General features: G+C 43.5%; 1 protein-coding gene across 1 annotated transcript in view; it reads left to right on the top strand.

The window, feature by feature from the left end:
* NAV3 (neuron navigator 3) overlaps positions 1-18,016 on the top strand; it is a 289,038-nt gene extending 271,022 nt beyond the window's left edge. Inside the window, 8 exon segments of the mRNA XM_015415209.1 lie at positions 301-469; positions 2,582-2,817; positions 4,273-4,427; positions 5,797-5,868; positions 7,162-7,358; positions 9,487-9,605; positions 12,936-13,133; positions 17,855-18,016. Coding sequence (XP_015270695.1) covers positions 301-469; positions 2,582-2,817; positions 4,273-4,427; positions 5,797-5,868; positions 7,162-7,358; positions 9,487-9,605; positions 12,936-13,133; positions 17,855-17,974 — 1,266 coding nt within the window. The 3' untranslated portion in view covers positions 17,975-18,016.
* The last annotated feature ends 213 nt before the right edge of the window (positions 18,017-18,229 follow it).

Below are 18,229 nucleotides of genomic sequence, written 5' to 3'. Positions count from 1 at the left end.
TGTCAAGCTTTGGAGGGTCCCTATTTGTGTTTCCAAGGCTGGAAAACACCACCCCCACCATTGTCTAGCATTTTTGTGCCACAGTTTCATTTTCCAAACAACCCCAAGCTGCACCCAAAATCCTGGAGATTTCTTTGGAGACCACATATGTCCTGAATGTCACCTCCCAAGCCCTGATCCAGCCAGAATTCAGCATGAACTTTGGTTTATCACATGGTTCATGCCCATCCCTACTGATTATGTTAATCTTATCTCATATATAATGGCAATCACTTACGTTTGTTTTTGTTATTGTTTCAGGAATATATTTTCCGAATAGATCCAGCTACTAGCCTTGGTTTAGGCTCCGATTGTATCGCTAGCTATTGTATAGGTGATATCATTAGATCCCATAGCCAAGAAGTGCCTGAATTGCTGCCTTGTGGGTATCTGGTTGGGGATAATAATGTAATCACTGTGAACCTTAAAGGTAAGACCATGTTTGTCTTCTATTGTTTTGCTCTAGTAACCAAACTATAATTTCTCCCCCCCCTCCATTATCTTTTCAGCACAATGCAGTATTCTGTTATTACAAATATATTTTTAGCTTAGGCAGCATTCTGTTTGTATCAGTAAATGGACACATAGAAGTAAGGTTCATCATACATAAATTTCCAAAACAAGGACAACTCAGTAGCAATTGGGACCTCATTGTGGTAGCAGACTGTAAATGTTAACAACCAGGTTCAAAATCCACATCAGTTTTATTTATTTATTTATTAATCCCATTTGTAACTGAAGTACCTGAAGAAGTACTTTTCTTCCTTTCTCACAATACAAGAACTTGGGGGCACTAAATGAAATTGCTGAGCAGTAGACTTAGAACAGATAAAAGGAAGTACTTCTTCACTCAAAGAGTAATTAACACGTGGAATTCACTGCCAAAGGAAGTGGTGGCGGCTACAAGCATAGAAAGCTTTGATAGGGCATTAGGTAAATATATGGAGCAGATGTCCATGAGTGGGTATTAGCCACAAGGTATAGATGGAACACTATGTCTGGGGTACGAGTGTGCCAAAACACACACACACACACAAATGAAATTTTTTAGTTTGGGTCTATTGGACCAAAAAAAATTCAGTATTTCTGAAAAATCCAGGATCCCAATACCGGTATGGTATTGGGATCTGGGATTTTTCAGAAAGCCTGATTTTTTTGTGTGCCCAATAGACCCGAACTGGAAAATGCTGGGGCTGGGTTGGCTTCACCTGCAGCATGATTTAAACCACACTGCAGGAGAAGTTGGCCCCAGGATCTTCATACAGCGGGGAGGTCTCTCACCATCACACACAGACCTGACTGGGAGGGCTTCTCATGTGGCACAGTTTAAACTGCACTGTGGGAGAAGCTGCCCCAGGATCTGCATGTGGCGGGGAGCTGTCAGATCCTGGGCTGGCTCCTCTTGCAGCTCAGTTTAAACCAAGCTGCAAGAGAGGATCAGCTGGAGTGGCGGAAGCTGAGAGCTCTGCACTGCCTTTGCTGAGGCTGGCTCCTCTTGCAGATTGGTTTAAACTGAATAAACCCACATAATAACAAAAAAAAAAAAATGGCTTTTATTCAGGCTCAGCCATACCCATAGCTGATCAGATTCTCTGTATTCGGCTAAAATAATGCCCGAAAATTACCAGTAAGGTATTTTGGGGGTATTTTTTCTGCTTAGTTTATACTGAATGAATAAACCCTGCTCTGTGGTGGTGATGCTTTGTATTCTTGGTGCTTGGGGGGGGGCAACAGTGGAAGGGCTTATGGAGTTCTGTCCCTTTTGGTTGACCTCCTGATGGCACCTGAGTTTTGGCCACTGTGTGACACAGACTGCTTGACTGGATGGGCCATTGGCCTGATCCAACATGGCTTCTCTTATGTTCTTATGTACCATGGATTTCAACTTCTGTTCAGATAAACATTTATTGGTGCGTAAAGTGATGCCATCAGGTAGTATGAAGCTGGTTAGTTTCAGCCCTTCATTTATAAAAGAAATCATGTAACCTAGCCAAGTGTTTATCAATTTCCCTCCTAAATATCTAACATTAGACAAAAAGAGAATTTTAATATGAGGATCAGGAGTTAGATTTCTGAATCAGCCACTTCAAAACAGGAACTTTAAATATTTCATACACCTCAGAGGAGCTTGCTGTTTTGAGGATCTTTCAAAAAGACTTTTGTCTCATTTGATGTGATTTCTCTCTTCTGCTAACACTTGCTGCTGTCACTTTGACCTTTTGATTTTAAATGCCTCTAACGTTTCAGATGCAGTTAGTTGCCTCACTGAATTTTTGCTTCACATTTGCTCCCACTCATCAAATCATGTGGCTAAGGCACTCTTTAATGTTTCTAGCCTGTAGGAAAAGGTCTCTATTATGCTGTATATCGCATAATGTGAGGGAAGGTTTGTATTGGAGGCCTTTACCTAGGGTCAAGTTATCAAAAACAGCAACCAACTTCAAAGGTCCCTTCTATGAATTACTGCATACTTTCCAATCATGACAAAGAGTATAGAGATTACAGATCCCCCCCCCTCTTTTCCCTCTCCCCTTATTTCCAGGAGTAGAAGAAAATAGTTTGGACAGCTTTGTATTTGATACCTTAATTCCTAAACCAATTAGTCAACGGTACTTTAATTTACTGATGGAACATCACAGAATTATCCTGTCAGGACCTAGTGGAACCGGGAAGACCTATTTAGCCAACAGACTTGCAGAATATGTGATAACTAAATCTGGCAGGAAAAAAACGGAAGATTCCATTGCTACCTTTAATGTAGATCACAAATCCAGCAAGGTAAGATACTAGAAAATAAGAGCACTTAAAACATAAAGTGTTACAGATCTTCAGATATTTTGTTCCATGCTTCAGAGTTCTGCACCTGCTGCTATCTTTGTTTTTCTACTTTAGATTTTATAGCCACTTTAAAAGCAAATAATATGTTAGTGTACCCAGATGTATGACAATTATTTATATGCATATGCTTACATCTCAAATCCATACTATTTCCAGAGATATCAAAATTAAGTGGTACATTTTCCTTGTTAGTTTTGCTAACAATAAATTGCATTGCCTAGCCATCTCTTTTCTGCACATATTAGCCCTATGCATATTGACTCACCATGTGGAAAGGTGTTGCCCCATCCCCCTGCAATTGCCGAGACATCTGCATAGTGTGAACACATGGAGGAAATGCCCATGAACACACCTCCTCCCCTGCGATCAGCAACATTTGGACAGCAACATCAGTGATCACAGAGAGAAGGCAGGGAGAAGGCACTTCCTCCACCAAATACCCAGATTTAGACTCTCCCAACTGGAAAGGAAAAGTCTGTAGCTAGTGAGAATAAGACAGGAGGAAGAGCAGGAGGAATGCCACTGACCACACAGGCAGAAAGCAGCTTATACACCCTAGCTTAACTACTATTAAAAGAGGTCTTTGAAGATAACACAGTAGTCAAGCAGGCTTGATCAGCAGCACAAATGCTGGCTTTATACATGAACAGATGGATGAACATGATCAGGTCGTCGTCCCCCCCCCCCCCAGCCATTTTTAGATAACAAAGGAAATTGATTTTTCTCTCATCTTGCCCTGCATATGTGTATAGTTCTTATTTTCTGCTCTTTGGTTAGAAGCCAATATCCTGTGCTCTGCAAAGCAAACCCGTTGCCTAATCTGCTAATCGTTTTCTTTCCTTGCCCCCTCTCCCCATTGCCATCTGAGAGGACCGAACTTAAATATAATGTGGGGAGTGTAGACTAAAAGTAGAATGCAGCCACAGATATTGTGCTCCCAAGCTGTATTTGTCCTAGTTGTTATCCAAATGCACATGCCTAGAAATGATTCCATTGTGTGGAATCTGCTCTGGACAGTCTGGTTTATTGTTTCCTGCGGGTTGCTGTGTGTTTTATTCTATGTGTAAATTACTTTGGCAACTGTTCAAAAATCGAAGCAACACCAGTACTAACAGTAAAACTTGCAGACTTGCAGCAAGGGCTTTCCACCTTGCTCCCTGGAATGAGATCCTGCATGATTTAGTGAAGGTCTGGAGCAAAGCCTTGATGGGCCTTGCTTTGCCAGTCTACATTATTATAACATGTCCACTTCTGGAATAAAGAGTTCAACTTTGATGGTCTTCTGGTTCTTCCAGACCTCGTGATTCTAATGTCTAAATTCAAACATTGGGTGAAGAAGGTGTGTAAGTAGAACTATTTCTGTTTTACTTCAATTTTTTTTAATTTTCTTTTAAGGATTTACAACAGTACCTTGCTAATTTGGCTGAACAGTGCAGTGCTGATAACAGCAGTGCAGATCTTCCTATAGTAATAATTCTTGACAACCTCCATCATGTTGGTTCTTTGAGTGACATCTTCAATGGTTTCCTTAACTGCAAATATAACAAATGGTAGGTGAGCTCTTTACTTCATTCTGAAATATTTTGAACAAAAAAGTCATTGGAGCAATTGTTGCAGATTGTAAATGAAATTCTTTGCCCATTGTGGCAAACCATTTTAATTTCATACTTCATTTAGAAACATGACTGATGCCTTTATTAGTTAGTTACCTATTCACCATGTTTCATTCTGAGTGCTGTTTGTGATCTTTTAGGAAACTATCATTTAAACATGAAGTTAAGGGCCAAAAGTTTAGGACAATAGTAATTGTCATGGATGGAGAGGGCTGCAGTCCCACTGCCTTACCTGAACCTAGGGACTTTCTCCTTGAGGCTTTCCAGACTGATGCTGGCTGGGGACCACCTGGTGGAGACACTTGCCACTCAGCTGTTCAGCACTGACTGGCTGCTTAAGGGTTTGCCAATTGTTTATCAGTCCCCTGCCCTTCAGATGCTTGCTGGCTGATGGACAACATAGGGGAGGCGAGATAGTGCCATCCTAGCAACTGTGGTCTGCTTCACACACACACACACACACACACACACACACACACACACACACACACACACACACCCCTCTGGGGGAAGGAGGCAGTTTGCTTCTAGCAAGGCATTAGAGGAAATCATCAAGGATTGCACAGAAGGTAGCCAAGCCTATGAAAAGGGCAGGCAAGGAGGCCAATGAGTGCCGTCTGGTTCTGGCTCCTAGCAAGAAGGATGCAAAACCAGAGGAGACAAGGTGGGGGAAAACCCCTCCCTCTCTAACTGGGGCCAAAGGAGGCAACCCAGCAGAGATAGCTGGTTGTAGCTGTCAAGGACAGGGGCTATGTAAAAATTATACATTTGAAGACTATGTTTAGTACCTTACTGGACTGAACCCTACCATGAGTGCTGTAGAATCAAGCACTTTACCATATTGATTTAAACCTTAATATTAGTCTCTTATTGTAGATATAGCACTTATAAATGTCAATAAGCACTGAAAAACATCTTATAAAAGTAACTGTTGCTTATCCTGTTTAGGGACTCAGAGAAACAGCTACAGCATTCATTCTAGTTAAGGCTTTATAAAAGAGCCAAGCTAGGTGGAAGGAACTGAAAATTAGCAGCAGCCACTGGCTGCTCTGTTGCTCACATCTGTTGCTCACATCCATTTTTGAACGAAGGTGAAGGTCAAGAGAGGAAGGGATGGGGCAGTCAACTGGCAACAGTGAGAAAAGGTGAAAATATTAGATATGTATCAAAAATAAATATGTGCAGAAATTTCTCAAATCTACTTGACACAGACCAATCCTGTTTAAAATATTAGTTTACAGAGCATAACATTAAAGGTTATATAAATATGGGAGCCTTTATTAAGATGTATCCATTTATTCTTTAGCCCTTATATTATTGGAACAATGAACCAAGGGATTTCATCTTCACCTAACCTCGAGTTACATCAAAACTTCAGGTAAATATCTTTCTTTGTATTTAAAACCTACCTGGAACTCTTTGATGGTCAACAGAATCTGTGCTGTGTGTCCTTTAAAGGTGGGGCGGGTTGGGACATGAGAAGGCATTTACCAGTAATGGCACCTGCCTTGTTAGCCTTCCAAGGCAGGTCAAGGGGCTGCTGTTTTAATGCACCTTTGACCAGGTTATAGGCAGTTATGGATTTATTTGCCCTTTAGATTTCTGTTGGATCTGGTGTATTTTTAGGAATCTTTTTTTGTAAGAGCTTTAATATTTTAATATTTTGTCAAAGTAGTATGGCTTGTGAGCTACATTAAATACCGTATTAGGATGGAAAGCTTTTAAAAACTGAACAGTCATAAAACATGCATTTTGACATGTTCAGACCATTTTGTTTACATTTGTAATATCTGAATGGCAGTGCCTGTGTTTGTTCCAATGTGGGCATGCAGCTCAGGAAGCACCACCTGTATAGATATTGTAAAACAAAAACAATATGTCAAGTGGCCATTAACATGGCATAATTTGACCTTTGCAAAGGGCAGCCAAGGCTTCTTTCCACCTCATTTATCAGGTACTCAGGTGGTACAAATGGTTGTTCACTCTACCACAGTTGTGTATGTGATTTCGACTAGCTTAGGATGTTGGAGCCAAAAAGGTCATTTTTAAGAACATAAGAGAAGCCAATGTTGGATCAGGCCAATGGCCCATCCAGTCCAACACTCTGTCACATAGTGGCCAAAAATACCAGGTGCCATCAGGAGGTCCACCAGTGAGGCCAGGACTTTTGAAGCACTTGTTTCTGTATTGGATAGAACACCATAGAATAAGTACATTAAAATTTAATAGAATTTACTTTTACTGACCCCAACACTAAATCTGAAGGACATCTATGTGTTGTGAGGCAGAAAGACATAGACTTTCCTCCTAAGGCAGATCCATAGGCCATCTAGATCCACAGGCTGTTCATTGATGATGACCAAGCAAAAGCTACAGGGCAAGATGTTGATAGCCAACTCCTGCTATTAATTCCTAACATCTTATAGTTGCACTGTCTGGAACACAGAGGTTTTTACCAAGTGTCATAGGCCATATCTTCCATGTAATTACCGAATCTTCATCTAAAACGCTCCTGCTAGTGTGGCAATGATTGCCATAAGTTAATTATGCTGTATGTAAAACTGCACTCCTTTTTGTTTGACTTAAATCTGCTGTATCATCAGTTTAGTGTATGGCACAGACTTTTTGTATTTTGAATCTGTTCATTTCATTGATTCCTTCCCTTGTGTAGGTGGGTATTGTGCGCTAATCACACAGAACCCATTAAAGGGTTCTTGTCCAGGTATTTGAGAAGGAAATTGATTGAGACAGAAATAGAGAGGAATGTCCGCAATAATGACCTCATCAAAATTATTGACTGGATTCCCAAAACGTGGCATCATCTCAACAGCTTTTTAGAAACGCACAGTTCTTCTGATGTAACCATTGGTGAGTCTACTGTTCAGATAATAATGCAAATGGAGGGTCAAAGTTTGAACCTAAGTCTTACTGCGAGTCTGCTGAGTTGAAGTCAATCTAATCAACAGTTGACCTTCTGTATCTGTAATGAAAACCTCTGGGAGTTGGTTGGATTAGAATTCACATTTGCAAACTTAACAGCAGTATATTACACCACTATAAATAAAATGTTCCTGCTAAAACTAAATAAAGATACACATAACTCACTCACCTTTCATAACTGCAGTGTTGAGTCTTCTTCCTTCCTTTGTATCTCTCCTTGTTGCTCTTATTCATTCTGAATAGTACAAATACAGTCAGGAAAGCCTGTTTTCCACCAGGCTTATGGGATTCAACTTTCTCCATCTCTTAGCTGTGTATATCTTCTGTGTATTTTCAACAATTTGTTGTACTTACTCGTGACTGCATCTTTCCTCTTAGAAATGGGTTTCTACAGATGTTCAGCCGCTGCTGTGGGAGTGCGTGCGAACAAAAACCAAGAGACAGCCTTTTATTTCAGAACTGCACACTTTATTTGAACTGTATTGGCGTACTACAGTGAAGACTTCTGAAACCACTCAGCCAGTCATGGTTAATAAGTTGTCTCAGAAGTCATTTCCTACAAACTATACTTTAAACAGTTTAATTAAAATGTTTCTCATTGGCCTAGAAATTTAAATTCGAAGACCATTCAGGTCTCCCGTAGCATTCAGCTGGTTGTATCCCTTGGCTGCACCAGCCTTCTGTGATGGCAAAGTAGCTAACACTGCATCCACACATCGTTGGATACTGAGCTATTGAACTACAGCAGACATGTGCAGCTCGGATGCTTTGTTCGCACAAGAAAAACCCATAGTGGATGACTGCTATAGTGCAGTGCTAGTTCAATATCCAACTATGTGTGAATGTAGTATGAGACGTTGGCAGCCAGAGGGGCTTTGACCTCACTGATGAAATTGGCCCTTTGTGACATCAAAAGAATAGCTCAGAAGAATGGCCTCAGAAGACAGAGGGTTCAGAGGCCCAGAATATGATTGCAAGTGTGTACAGATTCAGGAATACGGAGTGGAGGTTGAATGAGCCAATTTTATATATATTCAATAGGAGAGAGAGAATTGCAAAAATCACCTTGGGCCTTTTGCTAAATGTTTCCAAATGGCCAAAAATCACTAAGTACCCATAGGCAGTTGCCTGCATGGCAGCTGGCAACACAGACATGCAAGTCAGATAATGTTTCACATAACTGTTTGCAATATGGCTTGCCTTGTTTTCAGATGGAATATATTTTGTATTATTCCCACAAATGTAAACAAGGGTTAACTGGAACCCATAGAGGATACTGATTTTTATAAAAGCACAAACCATATTGCTATATCACAGACACTGAAAGCAATGCTATATATTATGAATGCAACTTTCCCAGTGTGCAGATAATGAAGAAACATCCTACTATATATTTCTTTTAGTCACTGATTTTTCATTCTTATATGTGTTTTCTACTATGAGTGTGTCATGTATACTATAAATGGATTCTTCAAACTCTTGAATTGCTAAGGAAGTATGATCAGGATAGCATCAACAAGGATGCTAAAAGATTATGTTCTGCACTTCATTGGGGCTTTTCAACACATTTGTTTTCTGTCGGTCAACAATATTTTAACTTTGTTACGGTCCTGATATATTTTCAGCTTTTCTTTTTAGCCCAAGTAAATGCACTACCTTTGGCAGAAACTGTGGTCCATTGTGCTGGGGTCCCTCTAGCCAGAGATTTTGTCCATGTGGGATAGCAGACATTTTTTCTTTAGCTGTGTTATAAAGGGCTCACTTTATAACACCTCTTTTTGCCAAGTTTCCTGTCTGCTTGTATGATTTTCTCTTCTTATTTTTCTTGGCTGTAGCGATAAGGGAATCACACTCTCTGTAGTTAAATTTATTCTTCCTACTCTTGAAATTAGGAGTCTGTATGTACCATCCAAACCTGGGGATTGATCTTCCCCCAAGTATTTAATAATTTGCAACCTGTTTTTGATTCACCCACATGCTTTGGCACATAGGTGCTCAAATTTCGGAACAGGAACAGGATTTTTCAAATTGTGTTTAACTAAATTGGTCCTTTCAGGTCCACGCCTCTTTTTGCCTTGCCCTATGGATGTGGACAGTTCCAGAGTGTGGTTCACAGATCTCTGGAATTATTCCTTGGTACCATATATTATGGAAGCTGTGAGAGAAGGCCTTCAGGTAAGCACTTTTCTGGAGGCACTTTATTGGGGGGGGGGGCTTAACTCAGACCCCATAAATCCAGTCCTCCCCAAACTTGGAAGGCTGGTAGAGGACAGTCAGCCAGAGATCCCCTGCAAGTTTGGTATCTCTAGCAATGTTTCCTCTAAACCACTGGTTCCCAAAGTGGGCAATACCACCCCCTCAGGGGTGCTGGAACAATCTAGGTGCAGATCCACAAACTGCATCTTTTTGTCCACTTCTTGAAGGTAGATGTCCAGGAGGGTGCTGAGGCCACTATATTGGTAGACCTGGCCTCCAGAGAACAGGTCTACCCAACCCAGGCCACTACATTGGTAGACCTGGCCTCAGACCATCACCCTGTGCTGAGCCTTAGAAAACATACCAGCACTTAGGGGGGCAAAAACTCTCACAGTCTAGTTTGTGCTTTTTAGTGAAATATGACAACCAGCATTACAAGTCAAGTATAACAGAGGAGGAACAATCACTGACAGAACCCTGCCTAATCTAACAAACATGAAGTTGCTTAAATGTTATCAACCTGTCCAAACTACTTATTTATTCAGATACTTATATCCCACTTTTCCTTGTGACTCAATGCAGCTTACAAACCATACTGAAAAGCAAAATAGGGGTGTGCAAAAAATATATATATCTTTTTTTCCTGGCAGGCAATGTGATGTGGTGGCAAAAAAGGCAAATTCAGTCTTGGGTTGTATTAAAATCGCCATAGCATTGAAATCGCAGGAGGTCATAGCTCCTCTGTATACTGCTTTGGTCAGGCTGCACCTGGAATACTGTCTGTAGTTCTGGAGGCCTCACTTCAAAAAGGACGTGGACAAAATTGAGAGGGTGCAGAAGAGAGTGACAAGAATGATCAGGGGTCTGGAGACTGAGCCCTATGAGGAAAGGCTAAGGGCCTTGGGAATGTTTAGTTTGGAGAAGAGGAGGTTGAGGGGGGACATGATTGCTCTCTTTAAGTATTTGAAAGGCTGTCATTTGGAGGAGGGCAAGGAGCTGTTCCAGTTGGCAGCAAAGGACAGGACCTGAAGCAATGGGTTTAAATTACATGCAGAAAGGTATCGGCTGGATATTAGGAAAAACTTTTTCACAGTCAGAGTGCCTAGGGAGGTGGTTAGCTCCCCTTTCAAGAAGAGGTGGGATGAATATTTGTCAGAGATGCTTTAGGCTGATCCTGCATTGGGCAGGGGGTTGGACTAGATGGTCTGTATGGCCCCTTCCAACTCTGTGATTCTATGGCTATTATAGCCTATGGAGTGGGCCCCATAGGCTATAATGGAGAATTAATCCAGGGGTATCTGGGGCTCTGAGGGGGGGCTGTTTTTTGAGGTAGAAGCACCAAATTTTCAGCATAGCTGCTGGTGCCTCTCCTCAAAAACCCTCCAAGTTTCAAAAAGGTTGGACTGGGGGTCCTATTCTATAGGCCCCAGAAGGAGGTGCCCCATCCTCCATTGTTTCCTATGCAACATTGGTTGTGAGTTAAACAGAAATCCTCTGAGATGGCCTCTGAAATGCTGTGCACCAGCACCCTCTAGCACAGTGTAGAGGGAACTGTGGTCCCTAGAATACTGGGGGCCATTCTGCCACCTCGCGAACCTCACAAACCAAACCAGTTCATGAGGCTGCTAAAAATTTGTGATGGTTCATGGTTCACGAAAAGGGCATGCCATGTATCATGAACCAAACTGAACCATGTTTTCCCAGTTCTTGCTCATCCTTAATTCTGACAGGTCTTTAAAACCTGAGGAGAGATATTTCTTGGCAGTCTCTGCTTACATAAACAAGCACAAGCTACTTGGTCTCACTGACACTAAAGTTGGTGAAGGCAGGAACATTCACACAAGTTCTTTATCCGCTGGCTAGGGATCACCCCCATCTTCTAGGAGCTATTTCCCTCAGACTTGATAGAGACGTGATATGTGTCCCACTTCCCTAACTCAGGATCCTTCTTGATCCTCTCCCAGCCTGCTTCACTCTCTCACTGTTAACTGTCAACTCCCAACTTCTGACACTCTCAACTGAAGAATTCCATTTTAATCCCCTGTAACTCAAGGTTCTTCTACTAGGTTAAAGCATTAACCATTTACTGTCCATCATATTGACACACTCAGGGGTCGTTTCGTAGAAAAAGAGCTAGGGGAACTCATTAGCATAACTCATTAGCATATGCCACACCTCCTGGCATCAGGGGCCCGGTGGTGGACCTGCAAGGCCAGCGGGAGTGCGAGGAAGCCCCACCAAGGCCCTCCCTGGCCCCAGGCAGGCAGGGGTGGGGAGAGGCGGGGAGGAAGCCACTTACCCTCTCTCTTCTTTTGCCTCCTCCTGGCTGAATGAGGGCCGGAAGCGGGGCAGCTGGAAGCAGGGGGTGGGGCTTTGTTGTGTGCCCCCCCCCCGCACCTCACCCGGGGGAACTGCGATCCCCCCCGAAATGACCTCTGGACACACTCCTGGTTATGGCAAAGAGATGCTGGACTATATGCCTATCCAGGTTAATTTTGGTAATCATGCTTGGAGAAATTATTATCCCCTGCCCATCAGTTGGATCCTAACAATTTTTCATCTTGATTTTCTTCACTTCTTTTCCTCACTTTCCCCCTATCCCACATGGCTTTTGCCCATGCAGGTCCCATGAACCTCAGCATAGCCTTTTTTTAGGAGGTCCCTCTTTCATCAATGTAAAAGAGAAAAATTACAGAAGCATTCCTAGATTGCAGTTTCCTCACTCCCTCTATTCCACTGCACAAACAAAACAGGGTGACAAGAGATACAGTGATACAGTACAGAAGAGCAGGAAGATTGATGAGGGGTGGCAGCAAAAAGAAAGTAGCCTTCAAAACTCCCTAAAACACCATTTGTGGTTGGGAAAAAATCCTTTAATCCCTCTACTGTACTCAGATGCAGATTGTGAAGAACAAATGGTCTGTGAAAAAGTTTCTGCCTCCATCCCTAGCAACCCCCCCACCCGAGGGAGGAAGGGAGAAAAAGCTGCCACACAGCTTGGCGAGTTGGCATTGCCTTTGTCTGTTCCTCACTTGGCAAAGGAGACACTGGTCTTGTCAAGCTGAACTGGGCTGGGCAGGGCTCTGCCATTCACATGCTTCCTCACACAGGATAGGGCAAGGACTGCCTGTTATTTGGGGCTGAGGTGGAGGGGGGCAGATGCTTACATAAAATGTGCTCAGGTAATATGAAAAATATCCAAGTAATGGTCAGTCCATCTCTGGCTGTACTAATAATATATTGAAGATTTTTCAAGTGAAATGAAACAGGCCATTTGTTTGTCTTTTTAATTTTTGGGTGGGCTTTTAGATGTACGGAAAACGAGCACCTTGGGAAGATCCATCTAGATGGATTGCAGAAACCTGCCCCTGGAGCTCCCTGCAGCAAGACTGGTCATCCTTACTTCAGATAAGACCTGAAGATGTTGGATATGAAGGCTATGCATCTGCCAAAGAAGGAACCACTTCAAAGCACATTCCACAGACAGAGTCAGAAGGAGATCCTTTGGTAAATGAAAAATTATTATTTGTCTTCTACTGCTTTGTATATCATAACTTCATAAGTACTAGAGTGAAATACTTCGTTGATTATAATGAATCACTATGGAAAAGTGAGTCCGCTTGCCACCTTGGCTTGCAAGTTTGCTTGGCTCTCCATTGGGCAAGTCCTCTTCTTCTTTTTCTTCCTCTTCCTCTTCCAGTTTGTTGTAGTGGTTAAGATTGGCGGATTCTAATCTGGAGAACTGGGTTTGATTCCCCACTCCTCCACATGCAGCCAGCTGGGTGACCTTGAGTCAGTCACAGTTCTCTGTTCTCTCAAGAGCACTTCTCTCAGAGCTCTCTTAGCCCTACCTACCTCACAGGGTGTGTCTTGTAGGTAGAGGAAGGGAAGGAGATCATAAGCCACTTGGAGACTCCGAGTGAAGGGTGGGGTATAAATCCAACTCGTCTTCTTCTTCTTCCTATCACTTCTAGTTTCTAGTGCTAAGCTAAATAGGAGATAATCTTCTGCCAGATCCCTTTGTAGCTTCCTTTCTACCAGTGTCTTTCTCTTCACACCTCGTCAGTGCTTTGAGTCCCCCATCCTCCGATCTCTGCCTACTTTGTCCGCAACTCACAAATGTGTGTTGGCCCAGTCTTGTGGCTATTTACAATTTGATTGTCATTCACATTATAATTGAGGTTGAATGGCTGCAACTATGTGTCTGACTTATTCAGTTCCCAATATTCTACTGCACTCTCTTCACATCCCAACATACTTTAGAGTAATTGAGAAATGAAGTGTAGAATGGGCTATGCACAGAATAGAGCAGGGCTGGTTCATTCATAATGGTTGACATCACAAAGAATTGGGAACAGATTTAGGTCCCATCCTAATTATGCTCTAGAGTACACATCAGTATTTTTGTATGTAGGCAGATTGCTCCCATTAATTCCTATGGGCAAGAGAAAAGTGCTGCTCTTAAAGGGAGTCCAAGGAGGGGTTGGTGGGAGAGGTCCAAGAATATATTGGAAGGGGAAGAGACCAGCAGTTGTGGGGGAGGGAGGGACTGGCCAGTGAAGCTAAGCACACATTGCACAGATAATGGGAATGGATCACTAGAACAGTGTTGTAGGGGGAGAGGGAGAACTGGGGAAAACACACACACACAAACACGCACACATATTTGTATATATATCACACACACAATATACTAGGAATAAGACTCATTGTGGAAATAAATACAACGAGCTCTAGAAAGAGGCTCTGGGCAGCTGCCCTGGCCTTGGGCAATCAACCTCAGCAGGGTATAATGACACAGAGCCCACCATTTTCTCCAGGGGAACTGATCACTGCCATCTGGAGAGCAGCTGTAATTCTGAGTGATCTCCAGCCCTCACCTGGAGATTGATAGCAATGGCCCTCCAGGAAGAAATGACTCATTTGGAGGGTGGAGTCTATGGCATTGTACTTCTCTGAGGTCTCACCTCTCTACAAAGCCCACCCTCTCCAGGTTTCATCCCTCAAACCTCCAGGAATTTCCCAACCTGGAGGTGGCAACCCTATCTCCTTCCCAGCCAACCATCAACCTACCATTATCTGCCCCTCTGACTTCAGCTTTCCATCTCCCCCCCACACACACACACCCAGCTGCCACTTTTACTTAGGAAAAGTACAGTCTTTTTCCACAGTGGGGATCCAAGGAGGAGGGAAGCAACCTCAGCAGGGTATAATGACACAGAGTCCACCCTGCAAAGCAGCCATTTTTTCCAGGAGAGCCGATCTCTGCCATCTGGAGAGCAGTTTTAAATCTGAATGATCTCCAGCCCTCATGTGGAGATTGGCAGCAATGGTTCCCAAGAGGAAAAGTACAGTCTTTCTCCGCAGTGGAGACCAAAGCAGCTTTCATTGTTCTCCTCTCCCCCTTTTGATCTGCACAACAACCCTTTGAGGTAAGTTAGGCTGAAAGTCTGTGACTGGTCTGAAATCACCCACTCAGTTTCCACAGCGAGAATGTGGGTCTGGCAGACCCTGCTCTGAAGTGCTAACTGCTATTCCTAGGGTAGCCAACATCCAGGTGGAGCCTGAAGTTCGCCAGGTATCACAACTGAACTCCAGACAGCAGATATCTGTCCCCCTGGAGAAAATAACTGCTTTGGAGGGTGGACTCTATGGTATGCTATTCATCTGAGGCCTCTCCCCTCCCCAAACGTTAGCTTCCGTAGACTCCACTACAAAATATCCAGGAATTTCCCAACCTGGAGCTGGCAACCCTAGTCAGGACTGGCCCCAATGAATTCCCCACAAAGGCCAGAGAAGGCCTGGAATAAACCTCCTGGCTTTGCCTTTTTACTGACAGAACCAAACTTGGTTGCCTAGCAACAACCACTGAGGGGAAAGTTAGCTTCACAGCAGAAGAAAGAGAGAATGGTTTGACAGTTGGTGGCCCACCTCAGTAGCCAGCCTGTGGCAGAGGAGCCTAGCAGAAGTAGAAGTGTCTTTGTCAGGAGAGACAGCTGTTTTGGCAGTTTATTCTGTCAGGTAAGAGTGTCCAGGCTGACAGTGGACGGAGGAGAGGATTAGCCCCAATGCCATGTGAGTACTCTTGAGTGGCGGTTGACTGGCCAATGGCTGATGGGACACACAGCACAGCCAATGGGAGAACCAGAAAGTGCCTATATCTCTCCTTATATATAATTGTATTTTGGTTATGGACTCTCCTGAACATTCCAACACGTCTCCCAAATCAGTTGGCTCCCAGGTGTTTCACTCAGAAGCTGACCCTATCCACTGGCTGCGTTGCTTGAGTCTCACCTCCAACATTCTAAACAGTTTGCTGTTCCTCCCCCCCCTCCCCCAATAGCCAGTCAGAACACAGAGGTCATTTGCATATGTAGCCTCATTGGCCTTTGCCTCGGAACACAGAGGTTGTTTGCATATGCGGCCTCATTGGCCTTTACCTCTAACATTCTAAAGTTTACTGTTGCTGTTCTGAGGTAAAATGTGTTCTGAGAAAATGCATTTTCCCTTAGTGCCTGTTGGGGAAAACCATTGTTGCCAATCTCCAGGTGAGGGCTGGCAATCACTCAAAATTACAGCTGCTTTCCAGACAGCAGAGATCAGTTCCCCTGGAGAAAATGGACTCTGTGTCCTTATATCCTGCTGAGATGGCCCCTGTATAACAGCCAATGTGACGTAGCAGTCTGGGCTTCAGAGCACGGTAGAGGCTGCAGGTGGTGTGTGTGGAAAGCTGAAGAGTGAGGGAGAAATAAAGGTAGGTTGATGATTGGCTGGGAAGGAGATATTTTTGCCAACTCCAGGTGAGAAATTCCTGGAGATTTGAGGGGTGGAGCCTGGAGAGGCTGAGGTTTGAGGAGGGGTGGGACCTCAGACAGGTACGATGCCATAGACTCCACCCTCCAAACGAGCCATTCCCTCCCAGGGAACCATTGTTGCCAATCTCCAGGTGAGGGCTGGAGATCACTCAAAAATACTCCTGTTCTTCAGGTAGCAGAGAGCAGTTCCTCTGGAGAAAATGGTGGACTCAGTGTCATTATACCCTTCTGAGGTCACCACAGCAAACTGACAGAGTTCCCAAGGCCAGGGCACCTGCCCAGAGCCTCTTTCTAGAGCTTGTTGTAGTTATTTCCACAATGAGCCTTATTTCTTGTATGTATGTATGTATGCAAGTATGTATGTATGCATGCATGTATGTATGCATGTATGTGTGTGTGTGTATATGTGTGTGTGTATATATGTGTGTGTGTGTGTGTGTGTGTGTGTGTGTGTGTATATATATGACATAGGAAGGGGTGAGATGAAGGGATGGGGCAAATGCCTGGAAGACATTCTTCACCCCGGTCTCCACTTGTAACACTGTATATGCCTTTCCCTAGTAATATATCAACAAGACCATGTTATGCAACTCCATGTATAAGTGGCAGGCCACACTCACTTAGGATGGGAGCTCTATAAACCAACATTGATCTAGTCATACTTGAATACATTTGCAAAAGATACTCAAGTAAACTATCTTGCTTTCTCCATGGGCATTTTTGGTAGGGAAAACCATAACTCTTTCAATTTAAATAAATGCAGCATTGTACAATGCTGTCAGTGTTAGAGCAGTTCCCTGAACACCAGAGCAAGAGGGGATACTTTATAAATACCAACTATAATTATAGTAATTTTAGGCACAGAGCCTCTTAGAACTCCCCAGGGCTCTTGCTGTTAAGTAAGATGTGCTTGAAGGCTCCTCTGGAAGCCAGCCTCGCAGCTGTGGTGTGCTTCTTTCTCTTGCCAAGGTCAGCTCCTGGACAGCAGATGGTGCTCTTGTATTTGGCAGCTGACTTCAGCCCACTCCAGTCACCTCTCTCCTGTCTCTAAGGCAGCATGGATGTGCATGCAAAAGCTAGGTCTATTTTTACCTTGCTTAAGTTGAGTATAACCTTTGGCAATGGGGAAATGTGTTGCGGGGCTGAACTCCTGAGTCCTGGCTCAGATCAAGAGTTCCTTGTCCCTTATATCCCTCCGGACATTTGAATTTTTTTGTGTGAGAAAGATTTTCTTTGGAGGAGCAATCTCTTGTCAGTTGTGATTTCCAAAGCATTGTGCCATTACCAGTCCTGCTGTGAAGGGCTGCATCCATCCCCCATCTGTGTGATTGATTTCAATGAGAGCAACAGAGCCACTGTTGCATTAACTCTTACAGCAATGACATAAGCATGTCCTCCACCTTTCTTTCTCAGATGAATATGCTCATGAGACTCAAAGAAGCAGCCAGCTACTCAAGCGCACAGAGCTGTGACAGTGATACTGCTAGCCACCATGATGACATTCTGGACCCCTCGCTTGAATCAACCCTCTAGAGGGGCCTGGGCCTGGTTAGCGGATGCTGGTAAAGCCTGTTCCCACCAACCACTGCCGTTACTGAAGCAGCAAGTAAGGGTGGCTCGAGGTGTGTGTGTGTGTATGCTGTGTCGTATTTAGGCAGGTGAATAAACTCTGGAAGGTCAGGAAAGCAAATCAAAATGGAAAGGTTGAACTAGTTTAATTTCAAGAGATTTCACTGTCAGGGGAGCTAAGTGAGACTCCGTCAATCAACTGGAAAGGGCCAGGGGGAG

The sequence above is a fragment of the Gekko japonicus genome, unplaced genomic scaffold (genome assembly GCF_001447785.1).
Source record: "Gekko japonicus isolate JY-2015 unplaced genomic scaffold, Gekko_japonicus_V1.1 scaffold118, whole genome shotgun sequence".
In the NCBI taxonomy this organism is placed as follows: Eukaryota; Metazoa; Chordata; class Lepidosauria; order Squamata; family Gekkonidae; genus Gekko; species Gekko japonicus.
Note: the sequence above shows the minus strand (reverse complement) of the source record. Positions and strands in the feature narration are given on the sequence as shown.